Consider the following 12,511-nt stretch of genomic DNA (forward strand, 5'->3'; position numbering starts at 1 on the left):
AAAGCACCATCAGTTAGGCAGAGCCCTGATACCTGGGCTCATCCCAAAGATACAGCTGCCCCCACAGCCCCTCACATGGTAGCCATTTTCCTCACACCTCTCTTACCATAGGGCTGCTCCCTCCTTAAGGGTCATGCCCTCAGATGATACCACTCACTGCCCCTATTGGTTTGCCATCATCAAAAGAATCAAAAGTCACCCCTCTTCACACCTGGAAGATTACAGCTTCAGATTCATTGTCACTGATATCACCCGTCATGACTCTTGATGACTACAACAAACAGGCAGACTACCCTTCCTACAACCTGGCCTCTCTGTTCTGTGACCTTCTCTTCTGAGAAATCTTCTCTTTACCCTACCTCAGCCACCTCCTCCTACAGGCACATCTGGAACTCATCACTACTGTAACTGGTGGTGCGTAGAAACGGTCTCTGCCCCCAAGGCCACTCTCTCCACTTGTGTATGAGTCCCAGCGCCAGCAATTCTTACCCCGCTTATTTCTATTATTGATTATTTCTATCAGCATCTGTTGTTGTCCCCTGCCGTTGAGTCATCCCTTGACTCATGGAAAACTCAAGCACAAGTGAACAAAACACTGCCTGGTCATATGCCTTCCCCGTGCTCCACTGTACTCAGGCCGTTGTGATCACTGGCTAATTTTCAGTAGATAGCCAGACCTTTCTTCCTAGTGTACCTTAGTCTGGAAACTCTGCAGAAAGCGGGTCAGCATAGCAACATGCAAGCCTCCAGTGACACACAAGTGGTGCTTATGCAGGAGAGGCAGGGCCAAGAATGAAATCTGGGTCTCTGGCTGGAAGGCAAGAATTCTACCCTGAACCACCACTGAAGGCCACCCCCCACCCTGGGCATATAAACATACTCTTTTATCCCCTATCTGAAAACAAACCCTCACTTGGCCATGCATATGCCTCTAGCTTATAGTCCCATCTGTTTATGCCCCTTTAAGACAAATTCACTAAAGGGTAGTTTATAACTACTGTCTCTAGTTCCCTTCCTTCCATCATCTCTTGAACCCCTCAATCAGGCTTTCATTCCTACCACTCTATGAAACTGCTCTTATGGAGGGCACCTACCACCTCCATGTTTCTAAATCTCGTGGCTGATTCTCATTCCTCATCTCACCTGACCTCTCAGCAGCACTGGGCAAGCTATCACTTCTTTCCCCTTGAAACCCTTCCTTCCCTTGGCTTCTAGGACTTGATTTTCTTCCCTCAAACTTGTCCTTCCCTCACTAAGGGCAACACCATTCTTGAAGTTGGAGGCCCATGGAAGAATACTCAGGAAATCAGAACCTCTAGGTCAACCTCACTCATGTGCCTATGTCCCACCCAGCCACAGAGACAAAAGAGCCTGACATGTGAACAGGGCCCAAGTGCCCACCTATTTTCCCACTTGCCCCGCCCTCTGGGATAGAGGCTGGTTTCTGATATCCCCACATCTCTTCAAATGGACCTCCCAAGTCAGATAGTAAAAATGCCGTCATCCAGAAATCTTGCCACTTCCCTGTCCTCATACTAGATGCCCTGGTCACATACTGGATGCCTGGTTGCTGGCACTGGCCCATAGCCTAGAGCCAGGATGCTTCTTGGACTTGTGATCTAATCTAGACCACTGCCTCTTCCCAGGCTGGTTTCCTCAGTTGTGCACTCAGGAGCTCCTCTGATGCCACCAACTTGTAGCTCACCACCATGGAGAGTGAGTGAACAGAAGACCAGAGACATGGGTGGTAGCATACTCCAGACCCTTTATATCATTCAAAAGTGCCATGATTTTATGTTTTAGAAAAACAAAACCCAAGGGAGTTCTTGTTTTGTTTTGCTTTAAATACAAATGTGATGATGCCTACACATGCAAAGGAGGAAAACATTGAGAAAAGCAGGTTGAATTAGTGAGCCTACTGGCAGGTCACTGCAACAGTCCAACTCAGAAACAATGAGCCATGTCTCATTGTTGGAAGTGGGTTGGAAAATAGAGAAGGGAAACTGAGTCAACTGCAAATCAAATTTTGAAATATAGGCTGTGTATTGGAACTTTCTCTATTCTGGTAAGGCTGTGTGAGGGTTTGCTGTTGTTGTTATGTGCCGTTGAATCGGACCTGACTCAAAGCGACCCCTCCTTGGGTTTCCAAGGTGGTATCACTATGGAAGTAAATTGCCCAACCTTCCTTCTGAGGAGTGGCTGATGGGTTTGAACTGCCAGCCTTCTGGTTAGCAGTCAAGTGCCTTAGGCACTATGCTACCAAAGCTTCCGTGTGAGAGTTAGAGAAAGGCTATCACTAGCCATGTTCTCAAGGAAGAGGGAGGCTGAGCTATGCCCAAAGAGATTGCAGGAAGCAACATAAACACCACTATTGTTCACAATACTGAGTTCACATTACTATTCACACTATATTAATAGTCTACTTAGCTCTATATGCAGGAAACTGTATCAGAATGAAAACAGCTATTATTAAAAGTTTATGGTATGTCAGATATTACTCTAATTTACAAAAATTAACTTACTGCATTCTCAAACAACCCTCTAATTATGCCCATTTGGCAGATAAGGAAACTAAGGCTCAGACAGGTTAAGTAATTTGCTGAAGTTTATACAACTCGTATATGGCAGAGCCAGGACTAAAACCCCAGAAGTTTGATCCAGGACTGTGCTATGAAGCATTGTAATGACAATGGTGACTGCAGCTGTTTGAAATTTTCCTTTTTCAAATCTCTATTTCTACTTCCATCTCACATTTATAAAGCATTATAGGTTACAAAGTGCATTATCTATGTAGAATAAATAGTAGGATTCCCATGTTTCCAATGAGGACACAGACACAGAGAGGTCAGGAGACTACCCAAGAGCACACAGCTAGCAGTTGGCAGAGCCAGAATGTGAACACAGAGCTCAGATTCCAGGTCGGCTCTCATCCACCAACCTGCCTCTCACCAGGAATGCCAGCATTTTCTTTCATCCTGCTCCTTATACAAAGGTTGGAAGTGAGTGACGACAGTGGGTTTCAGTAACAGAGCTTCCCTGCAACCGAGAGTAAGCCAAGCTAAAGCTGATTCTTCCTGAAAATGGCTTGAATACCTGCTGTAGAATCATAGAAGTCCTGCAGTCTCCCAGGTCTGCTCTCAAGGTCTTCATACTCCGATGCCTGAAGGATCATCTCACACTGGTCCAGCTGCTTCACATATCTGGCTTCTGCACTGGATTGGGTCTCATATTCCTATGTAAAGAAACAATTAAAGCAGCTTAGTTTGGGCTAGCATGAGAGGTTATTCCAGGAAAATTCTAATTCTGGGACCTGAGATCAGAATCATGGCTAAAAGCGCACTCAACTTCACAGAGAGGCTTCAATTTTCATTTCACAGCTTAACTTCTATGCAAGCAGGAGGTGCTCATAGGCCGTGCAGTCCACCAGATGCCTGGAAGTCCCCTCTTTCCAATGGACACTTCCAAGCTCTTTCTGTTTAATCTTGTCTTCATTTCTAAATCATCCTTCTTTAATCTACCTGAGTAGCTAAGATCTTAAACCTTTTCACTTGCAGCTCAAATTTCATGTTAACCTCCTTAAGTTTTATTTCCCTCACCATTTTATGTCAGGTTTTTTCCCCTTTTAAGTAAATTTCTAGTGGATTTTTCAGGAACTTTTGGTTACTGCTTTGCACTGGGAATCTGGTGTCCTTTACTGTCTACATTAAACCAGATGGAGCTGTCACATCAATTCCAAGTCATGGCAACCCCATGTGTGTCAGACCAGAACTGTGCCCCACAGAGTTCTCATGGACCTATTTCTCAAGCGTGGATCACCAGGTCTTTTTTCTTATGTGCCTCTGGGTGGACTCAAACCTCCAAATTCTAGCAGCTGAGGGCATTAACTATTGGCTCCACCCATGGACTCCACTTGCTACATGGGGTGAATTAAATCGAGTCCTTCTGGTTTTGACTGCTGAAACACCAACCAAACCAAACTCACTGCCATCGAGTCGGATCCGACTCATAAAGACCCCTCCTTGGGTTTCCGAGGAGGTATCTCTATGGAAGCAGATTGCCCAGAACTACTGGGTGTTCAAAGTTACCGTTTTGAAAACAGGTGTGCCTGACCTGAGCCATGGTAATTTCAATTGCCTCATATGCATGTGAAAGTTTGACAATCAATAAGGAAGACTAAAGGAAAACTTTTACATTTGAATTGTGGTGTTGGCAAAGAATACAGAAAATACCGTGGACTGCCAGAAGAATGAACAAATCTGTCCTGGAAGAAATGCAGCCAGAATGCTCCTTGGTAGCAAGTAGTTCCTAATGACAGGATGGAGGGCTGCAAGGAGGAAGAGGTTGGAGATGGAGGAAGGAGCAGCTCCTGAAAGGCCTGTGGTTTAAGCTAAGGTGTCTCAGCTTCATGCCACAGCTATTGGACATCACTAAAGGATTTCAAGCGGGAAGAGACAGGATAGGATTTGCAGTTCAGAAATGTCACTCTGGTTCCAATGTGGATAATGGCTAGACTGGAAGCAGAGACACCAGGGTCTGAGACTTTGTGGCACTAGGAGAGGAGTGATGAGAGTCTGGCCTAAGATTGTGGCAGTGAAGATGGGTAGAAGTGGATGGATTTGAGAAACATTAAGGATGAAGAACTGAATCAAAATATTAAAGTGAATGAGAGGCCAAGTTGAAAACAGCTGCCTAGTTTCTAGCTAAGTAGATGGTAAAATAGGTAGCCGAAAAGAACAGAAAGACAAGAAACTGACAAAGAGGTACCAAAACCAAAGCCTCCTGGATAACATTTACAACAAACTAGGAGACATGACATGCCCATGAGCACCAAAGTATACATGGGCAGGGACAAACCACCTCCAAGCATAAGCCTGCATGTGATCAACATCCGTTTGGGGGACGCAGAGGGAAGCAATAGAGTATCTGATGGACCTGTGAACAAGTGATCTCTCAATAGCCAAATGATGTCCACTAGAACTCTTAGTTTTTAGTAAGGACAGTGGCTGACACTGGAAGTCTTGCCCACCGCCACAGTGCAAGAACACAAGGAGCTCACATTAAGGACAGCCTCGCCAGGCTGAGCTGCCAGGCTCCCTTCCAGAACAGAGCCCCACACAAGCAAAAATCAAAGTGAAATCAAACTTAAGTGGGATAAAGATAACAGAGAGGAAGGAAAGAAAAAGTCCAGATAAAACGGGGAAGGGGAACAAAGCCAGGAAATCTCTGAAAGTTTAATGCTACACAAAAATAACAGAAGAGGAAGTTCTGTGGGTTAGAAACACTAACTGAATCATGCTTCCTTCCAAAAGTTGAGGAGAGCTAATTGCACATCACAAGGAGCAACAGAAAAGTACAGAGGTCAGATCCCATACAAACTTAACATAAGATAAGGAGAATATGGAACAAAAATAATCTTTACAGACAACAAAGATCCACCAGAAAGGCATACACAAAGGAAAAAAAATCAAATCTGTCAGGTGATGCAGTGGTTAAGGCAGTCGGCTGCTAACCAAAAGTTGCATGGTTCAAACTCACCAGCCACTCCATGTGAGAAAGGTGAGGCAGTAGGCTTCGGCAAAGATTTACAGCCTCAGAAACCCTATGGGGCAGTTCTACTCTGTCCTATAGGGTCACTGTAAGCTGGAATCCATTCAATGGCAGTGGCTTTGATTGTATAACAAACTATTTCAAAAGGAGCTAAAAATACTTTAAGTGAGACATGAAAGAACATTAAAAGGGATAGAAATAAAAGAAAAAGTCATTTTAGAAATGAAACCTAGCAATACAGAACACAGAGGTAATTAAGCATGATACACATCCCTTAAGATAAACAGAAGTTGAAAATGTGCTTAAGTTAAAACTCAAAAATAAAAAATAAAAACGAAGAGGATATAAAGGACTCGGGATAAAGTGGCAAATACTGAAGATAGGCAGAGAACTGATACACTGACAGATAGGACTCCCTGTAACAAGAAAACCGAAACAAAAGGAAAAATTATACTTCAAGAAAACTTTCTTGAAATTAAAAATTTTAAAAGATTTGAAAGTACGTATTGAAAATGCATAGTCATTACCTCCAATGACCAACACACCAAGACACAGTCTAGTAAATTTACTAGACTAAAAGAACAAAAAAAAAAAAAATCCTCTGACCATATTGCTAGACAGAAGAGTGTATGACATATAAGGAAAATACAATTAAATTACCATCAGCAACACTTCATGCCAAAGGAAAATAGCATGAGATATTTAAGATTTTCAAGGAAAGAAACTGAGCCCAGCACAGTGCCGCCACCACCACCAGCAGCTGCTCTCAAGGTGACTCTGACTCACGACAATCCCACGTGTGCTAAGAATTGAACTGTGCACCAGAGGCTTGTCAGGGGCTGATTGTTTCAGCAGCAGATTGCCAGGCCTTTCTTCCAAGTTGCCTCTGAACAGATTCATACCTCCAACCTTTCAGTGAGCAGCTAAGAGTGTTAACTATTTGCAGCACCCAGGGACTCTTTATGTGTATGTGTGTGTATATCCCAGCTGTCTGTTATTGTTAACAATAACCAACTCACTATCAATGAGCATCCCTAATGCACACACGTGGCCTTGAAATACCATTTCCTACTTAAAAACAAACAAGCAAAAACCCAAACAAGCTTCTTGGAGTTCTGGAAGCAGAACATGCTCAAGATGAGCCTGGAACAGCCTGATATTCCTGCTATCAAAGAAGGCGGCGAGTCAACTTGAGGAGGCTCCTACCAGCCAAAGAACAGATAATGTGAACCTCAATAGGATAAGAACTGCAATGGACTGAAACCCATACTGAATATGTTGAGACTCACAGGTTTCTAATGGTAAAAAAAAAAAAAAACCTAAGTTGCCTACCTTTTAAGAATGACAAGGAACCAAGTCATTATCCTACAAACTGGGTAAATGAAAGGAAAGCAGCAAACACGTATCTCACCTTTCCTACGTGAACTATAACCAAAGAGTAGGTGAAGGAAAGCTTCTGCCAATAAAATGATTTCAGCTACTTAGGAAGAAATAATATTACCATTCTATAGTCCCACAGGATTAAGAGTTATAAGCATGAATGGCAGCTAACAGGAGAAAAAGAAGAAAAACCAGGTATGATGTGCCTCATGATGAAAGAGCCAGCACCATCTACAAGCTTGTCAAAGGGCTCCAAGCTGCGTCTGATCCAGCCTCTGGATCCAGTTGCCAACACGCAGAAAATAAGAAGACAGAGGAATAAGCATACTGCACCAAGAGTGTGCAATTAGCAAAATCCAGACCATGCAAAACTCCATAGGCAAAAGGGGCCAGATTCTTTAACAAGTAACTTCTAAGCAAAAGAAAGGGATGAGGGGTAGGGATGTGAGGCTGAAACCATAGATTATGAGAGACTTAAAATCTTTCAAAAAAGGCAAGATTGCACTAAACATCTAGGAAGGAACACTTAGGTAATAAAGCCGTAAAGAAATCCAAAGAAGTGATTAGTATAAAAATCAGGATCCAAAAACCAAACCAAACTCACTGCCATCGAGTCAATTCCATCTCATAGCGACCACCACTGGGTTTCCAAGGCTGTTAATCTTTACAGAAGCAGACTGCTTCATCTTCCACCGAGCAGCTGGGGGGTTCAAATCATTGACCTTCTGGTTAGCAGCCAAATGCCTTAACCATACACAACCAGAGATCCTCAAAATCCAGGAGAGTGGTTACTTATTTTGGGGGAAGGAGCCACTGTGTTTGGGCCTGAGCACAAGGAAGGGATTCTGAAGGAAATGGCAAGGTTCCAAATTGTAATGAGTTGCAGTTATAAGAATGCTGTCTTTTAATAATTCAGTATTCTACGCATTTGTTTTTTGTGCAGTTTTCTGCACTTTGTTTTCTAATAAAAATTTTTTGAAGAAATGATAAAAATGTCTGAAGATAACGAGTAAGGCTATGAAACTTTGGAACTGATGTCCCTATGGATGTTCAGGTGGAGCTTTTCATTAAGCTCCTGGATTTACGAGTCTGGGAAGATTTTTCAGAGAATAAATGGAGTAATCAGCTTGTGCTCACTGGAGCCCAGGAGGGGTGTGAAGAGAAGAGAAGAAGGCCAAGGACACAGTCTGGGGGCACACCTGAGCTCTGCAGAGACTGGGTGAAGAAGAGCTGTACCTGAAGAAACTCAGAACAGCCAGAGAGGTACACAGAAAACCAAGAGGAAGCAATGCCTCAGACAATTCGAGAAGGAAACGGCCACAGGGTCATAGTCAATGTATCAGGTGGCACACAGGCAGAGAAGGGCCTATGGGACCAGGTTTCACACAGGCAGTTTGTGACCTTACCAAGAGCAGTGCATGATGGGGCCGTAAGTCATGCTTTGGTGACTTTCTGGAAGGGGAGAAGGGTATTATAGGCAACTCCTTACCTGTTTGGTCCTAAAAGGAAGCAGGGAAAGGTAGCACCCAGTGAAGTTTGTTTCAAAAACAGGGTTTGCGTCAACATAATTTACAAGGGAAGACAGGTTAAAGAGGGAAACTAAATTGAAAATTCCCCTTAGAAGGTGCTAACAGCATAGTCAGGAAGAAGGTTGTGCATAGAGTGTGAGGAAGGCCTGCCCTCCACTAAGATAGAAGGACACATGGAGATACGGTGAGTGAAGAAAGAAGCTGAAGAAATTCCCACCCGAGAGCCTCTATTTTCTCAGTGAAGTAGGAGGAGAGATATTTGCTATAAAGTCGGGGGAGAAGGGGCAGGCTCAGTGCTCACAGAGAAGGGTAGACTAGACAGCTGATGTGAGGTGGGAGCCAGGGAGGTGACTGGGGGCCCCTGTGGAGATGCTGGCAGCCCGAGGCCAGCTGAGCCTGGAGGCCATGCAGATCATAGCCCCAGTCCCTAAGGTGGGGCATGTCCCTACAGTGAGCGCTCTGCAGCCTTCAGGTGGGACTAGAGAAGACAAATTACAAAAATGACTCAGATTGGGGTGCTGCAGAGCAAGAGGACAAGGAGTCTAAGCAAGAGAGATTCAAGTTCTGTGTCTTGAAAATGGAGGACTGAAAGGGAAGGAAGGAAAGGAAAGGAGATCAAAATGAGGTCTCTTTCTTGGGGAAAGGTTGGCCCTAACTAAGGTTTAAATATGTAAGAGGTTTATGCATCATCCGTTCACATCCCTCATAATGACTCTCCCTCCCAGGTCCCAGGATCCTCATGTTGCTCTACATTAAACCCCCCAACCCACACTTCAAAGGAAGAGTCCCTGGGTGGCACGGATGGTTAAGAGCTCCATCACTAGCAAAAGGCTGGCAGTTTGAACCACCCAGAGGGGCCTTGGAAGACAGGTCTGGCAATCTGCTTTCGTAAGGTCACAGCCTTGAAAACTCTAAGGAGCGGTTTTGCTCTGCACACATGGGGTGCCATGGCTCAGAATTGCCTCCACGGCAACTAATGACAATACTTTGAAGCATAGACTAGAGAGACATTCATTAAAAGGATACTTGCTAGCCCAACTGTACCTCCAACTGACTGACCCTCTAGCTGAGAGAAAATCCAGTGTGGGGAGCAATCCAAGGGAGACAAGTATGCCAGGCATTCAGCCTGGGGAAGCAGCTCCCCCCACGCCTCGGGGCTCTCAGGATATTTCTTTAAAACTAAACAAAAGCAGTGGGGTAGTCATCTTTCTGCAATACTTTGAGGAAAAAAAAAGAAAATGTTTTCTCTTGGCTTGCTGAAATTTGATTTCACACTTCTATGGCAAAAGATAAATTATAATCAAGGATGTTTAATTGCTCTAAATAGATGTGACCCTCTGGGCTGACAGCTATTTATAGTGGTGAATGGCTGTGATTAACATTTCAGTTATCAATCAACTAGCATTTTCTGTGTAACTAGAACTATTCTGAGTTCTAAGGGTACAGAATAAGAACAGTCTCTGAAACCAAAATCAGAATATATGCACTAGCAACATGAATACAACAGAACCATAATTGCTTATTCAATTAATCAACATGCAGCATAATGACATAAAAAAACGTCGAACTAGGAGTTAGAGATGTGGCTTGGCTTCGTTACCAATTAGCTAAGAGATCTTTGCCGAGGCAAGGTTTTTTTGGTCCTTAGTTTTCTTATACATAAGTAAGAGCGTTTAAATCAGGTTTCTTTCAGTTGTAACTGACAAACTCTACACAGATGTAGTAAAGAGACTAACAGAATACAGAGATAATTAAAGGCAAGGTAAGAAAATAACAGTCACCTCGTATTACCAAAAATTATCAGAGAGAAAGAGAGACACCAATGTCCCCTTCTTAGGTACCACCCAGAGCTAGATTTTCTTGCCAGAAGATTCTGTACATGTATTATGTATAGAAAGAGAGTGAAGTTGTACTGATTGAAATAACAGGGTTAATAGGCACAGGATGGGAAGAAATGATCAAAGAAATTATGGACAATTCCAGTGCCCAAAACCATTTTTACAAAGTAACATTAGACATTAAACAAAAACCAAACTCACTGCCGTGGAGTGGGATCCAACTCCTAGTGACCCCACCTTGGGTTTCCCAGGCAGTATCACTACGGAGCTCTGGTAGCATAGTGGCTAAAGCACTTGACTGCTAACCAGAAGGCTGGCAGTTCAAACCCACTAGCCACTCCTCGGAAGGAAGGTAGGGCAATCCTACTTCCGTAGTGATACTGCCTTGGAAACCCAAGAAGGGGTCGCTATGAGTCTGGGCTGACTTGACGGCACATAACAACAACAACAACAACATCACTATGGAAGTAGATTGCTCAATCTTCCTTCCGAGGAGTGGCTAGTGGGTTCAAATCACCAGCCTTCTGGTTAGAAGTCAAATGCTTTAGGCACTATGCCGCGAGAACTCCTACATTAGACATTAGAGGTGAATATTTCCCCCTTTTCTAAAATGATTTCCAGGTAAGTTGAAATTTACATGCACCGATGTGCACATACACATACAACACACCCACACCCACACCCACACCCACACCCACACTTCACCCAACAATAAAAACAGAGGCTCCAACAGTATGCTCTGTCTGCACCTCTGGAGTCCCTCTTGAACTCATCCTACCAATCTGCAGCAGCTACTTCATTCAGTGGGGTCTACCAATAGGTTAAGGAGAGGTCAAGAGCCATGAATAATGTTTAGTATGAATAAATTTCTACAATTCTGTCTGAAAAATATGTTCCTGTATATTAGTTGCTTCGCTTATTTCCCTCTGGTCCTTAACAAAAAACAAAAAATGTCCCCAAGTCTTTTCATGACATGCAAAGATGATGGTTCATCCCAGAAAGCAAAAAAGCTCACAGCTTTTTTCCTTTATACCAATCACTGACATCCCACAGTGTTACCAATAAAGAATTTTAATTCACTGTCTTTGTTTTATAAATTGTTGATTATTTTGGCAGCAACAGTTCTAGAGAGGACTGTCACACTGAAGGGTGGGCACTGTGCACCTGACCTGAGACTTTCTTTCACAAGCTTAATGAATTCAACCAACGGCATTTACAAGACAGCAAAATTGTTACCTGTGGAGTAATCAAGTCTTTTGTTTTTTTTCTTGTTACGGATAAGATGCAACCTAATTTCAACTCACAAACCCACTGCCACTGAGTCGACTGCAATACATGTTGTTGTTGTTATGTGCCGTCGAGTCGGACCCGACTCATAGCGACCCCTCCTTGGGTTTCTGAGGCAGTATCACTACAGAAGCAGATTGCGTCATCTTCCTTCTGAGGAGTGGCTGGTGGGTTTGAACCGCCAGCCTTCTGATTAGCAGTCAAGTGCCTTAGGCACTATGCTACCAGAGCTCCCGACTGCAACACATGGCAACCCCCACTGGGTTTCCAAGGCTGCAAATCTTTATGGAAGTAGACTGCCTCATCTTGCTCCTGTGGAGCAACTGGTGGATTTGAACCACCAATCTTCAGGTTAGCAGCCAAATGCCTTCCTTACTCACTATGCCACTAGAGCTCCAACTCAATGGGGTTCCAAAAGTTCACTTGAAAGTACATACTTTGTAACAAGGGACACATTTTCCTATGGAAACGCTGTTACACATTCTAGATATCACCCTGTGTCAGACTCTGGGTCAAACGTCATGCATACTTTGCCGTATTTAATTCCCACAATTATTCAAAAAGGTAGGTAATTAAAGGCCCACAATCTTTCATCTAATACCCTGAGGCTAGAAATGTTTCAGATTTCAACATTTTTTTAATTTTAGAAAAATGATATAGTACATACAGTGCATATTACAGAATACTCCTAGTGGGATCCAAGGCAGGAGTTGGTTATCAAACAAGCAATTATTTCCACATCAGAGCATTTTAATTTTCACACCACAGGTGATGAATGGGAACTCGGAATAGCCTCATTGTGGTTCAGGTCAGATTTTGCTACCAAAAGAGTTCAGGTCTAGTCAGGCTTCACTACCAAGTGAGTTTCAGAAAACAGCTCCCTGAGCTTTTGGATTTCAGAAGGATGGATAAAGGTGTGTGGGCCTGGTG

At 43.5% G+C, this 12,511-nt stretch overlaps 1 protein-coding gene across 1 annotated transcript in view; it reads right to left on the reverse strand.

Annotated features, from left to right (window-relative positions):
- The window catches only part of HDDC2 (HD domain containing 2), a 30,610-nt gene that overhangs the window by 328 nt on the left and 17,771 nt on the right, over nucleotides 1-12,511 (reverse strand). Inside the window, exon 5 of the mRNA XM_007946589.2 lies at nucleotides 3,094-3,232. Coding sequence (XP_007944780.1) covers nucleotides 3,094-3,232 — 139 coding nt within the window. The remainder of the gene's footprint in view (nucleotides 1-3,093; nucleotides 3,233-12,511) is intronic.

Source organism: Orycteropus afer, unplaced genomic scaffold (assembly GCF_000298275.1).
Source record: "Orycteropus afer afer isolate SDZICR_OR568_19922 unplaced genomic scaffold, OryAfe1.0 scaffold00167, whole genome shotgun sequence".
NCBI classification, from domain to species: Eukaryota; Metazoa; Chordata; class Mammalia; order Tubulidentata; family Orycteropodidae; genus Orycteropus; species Orycteropus afer.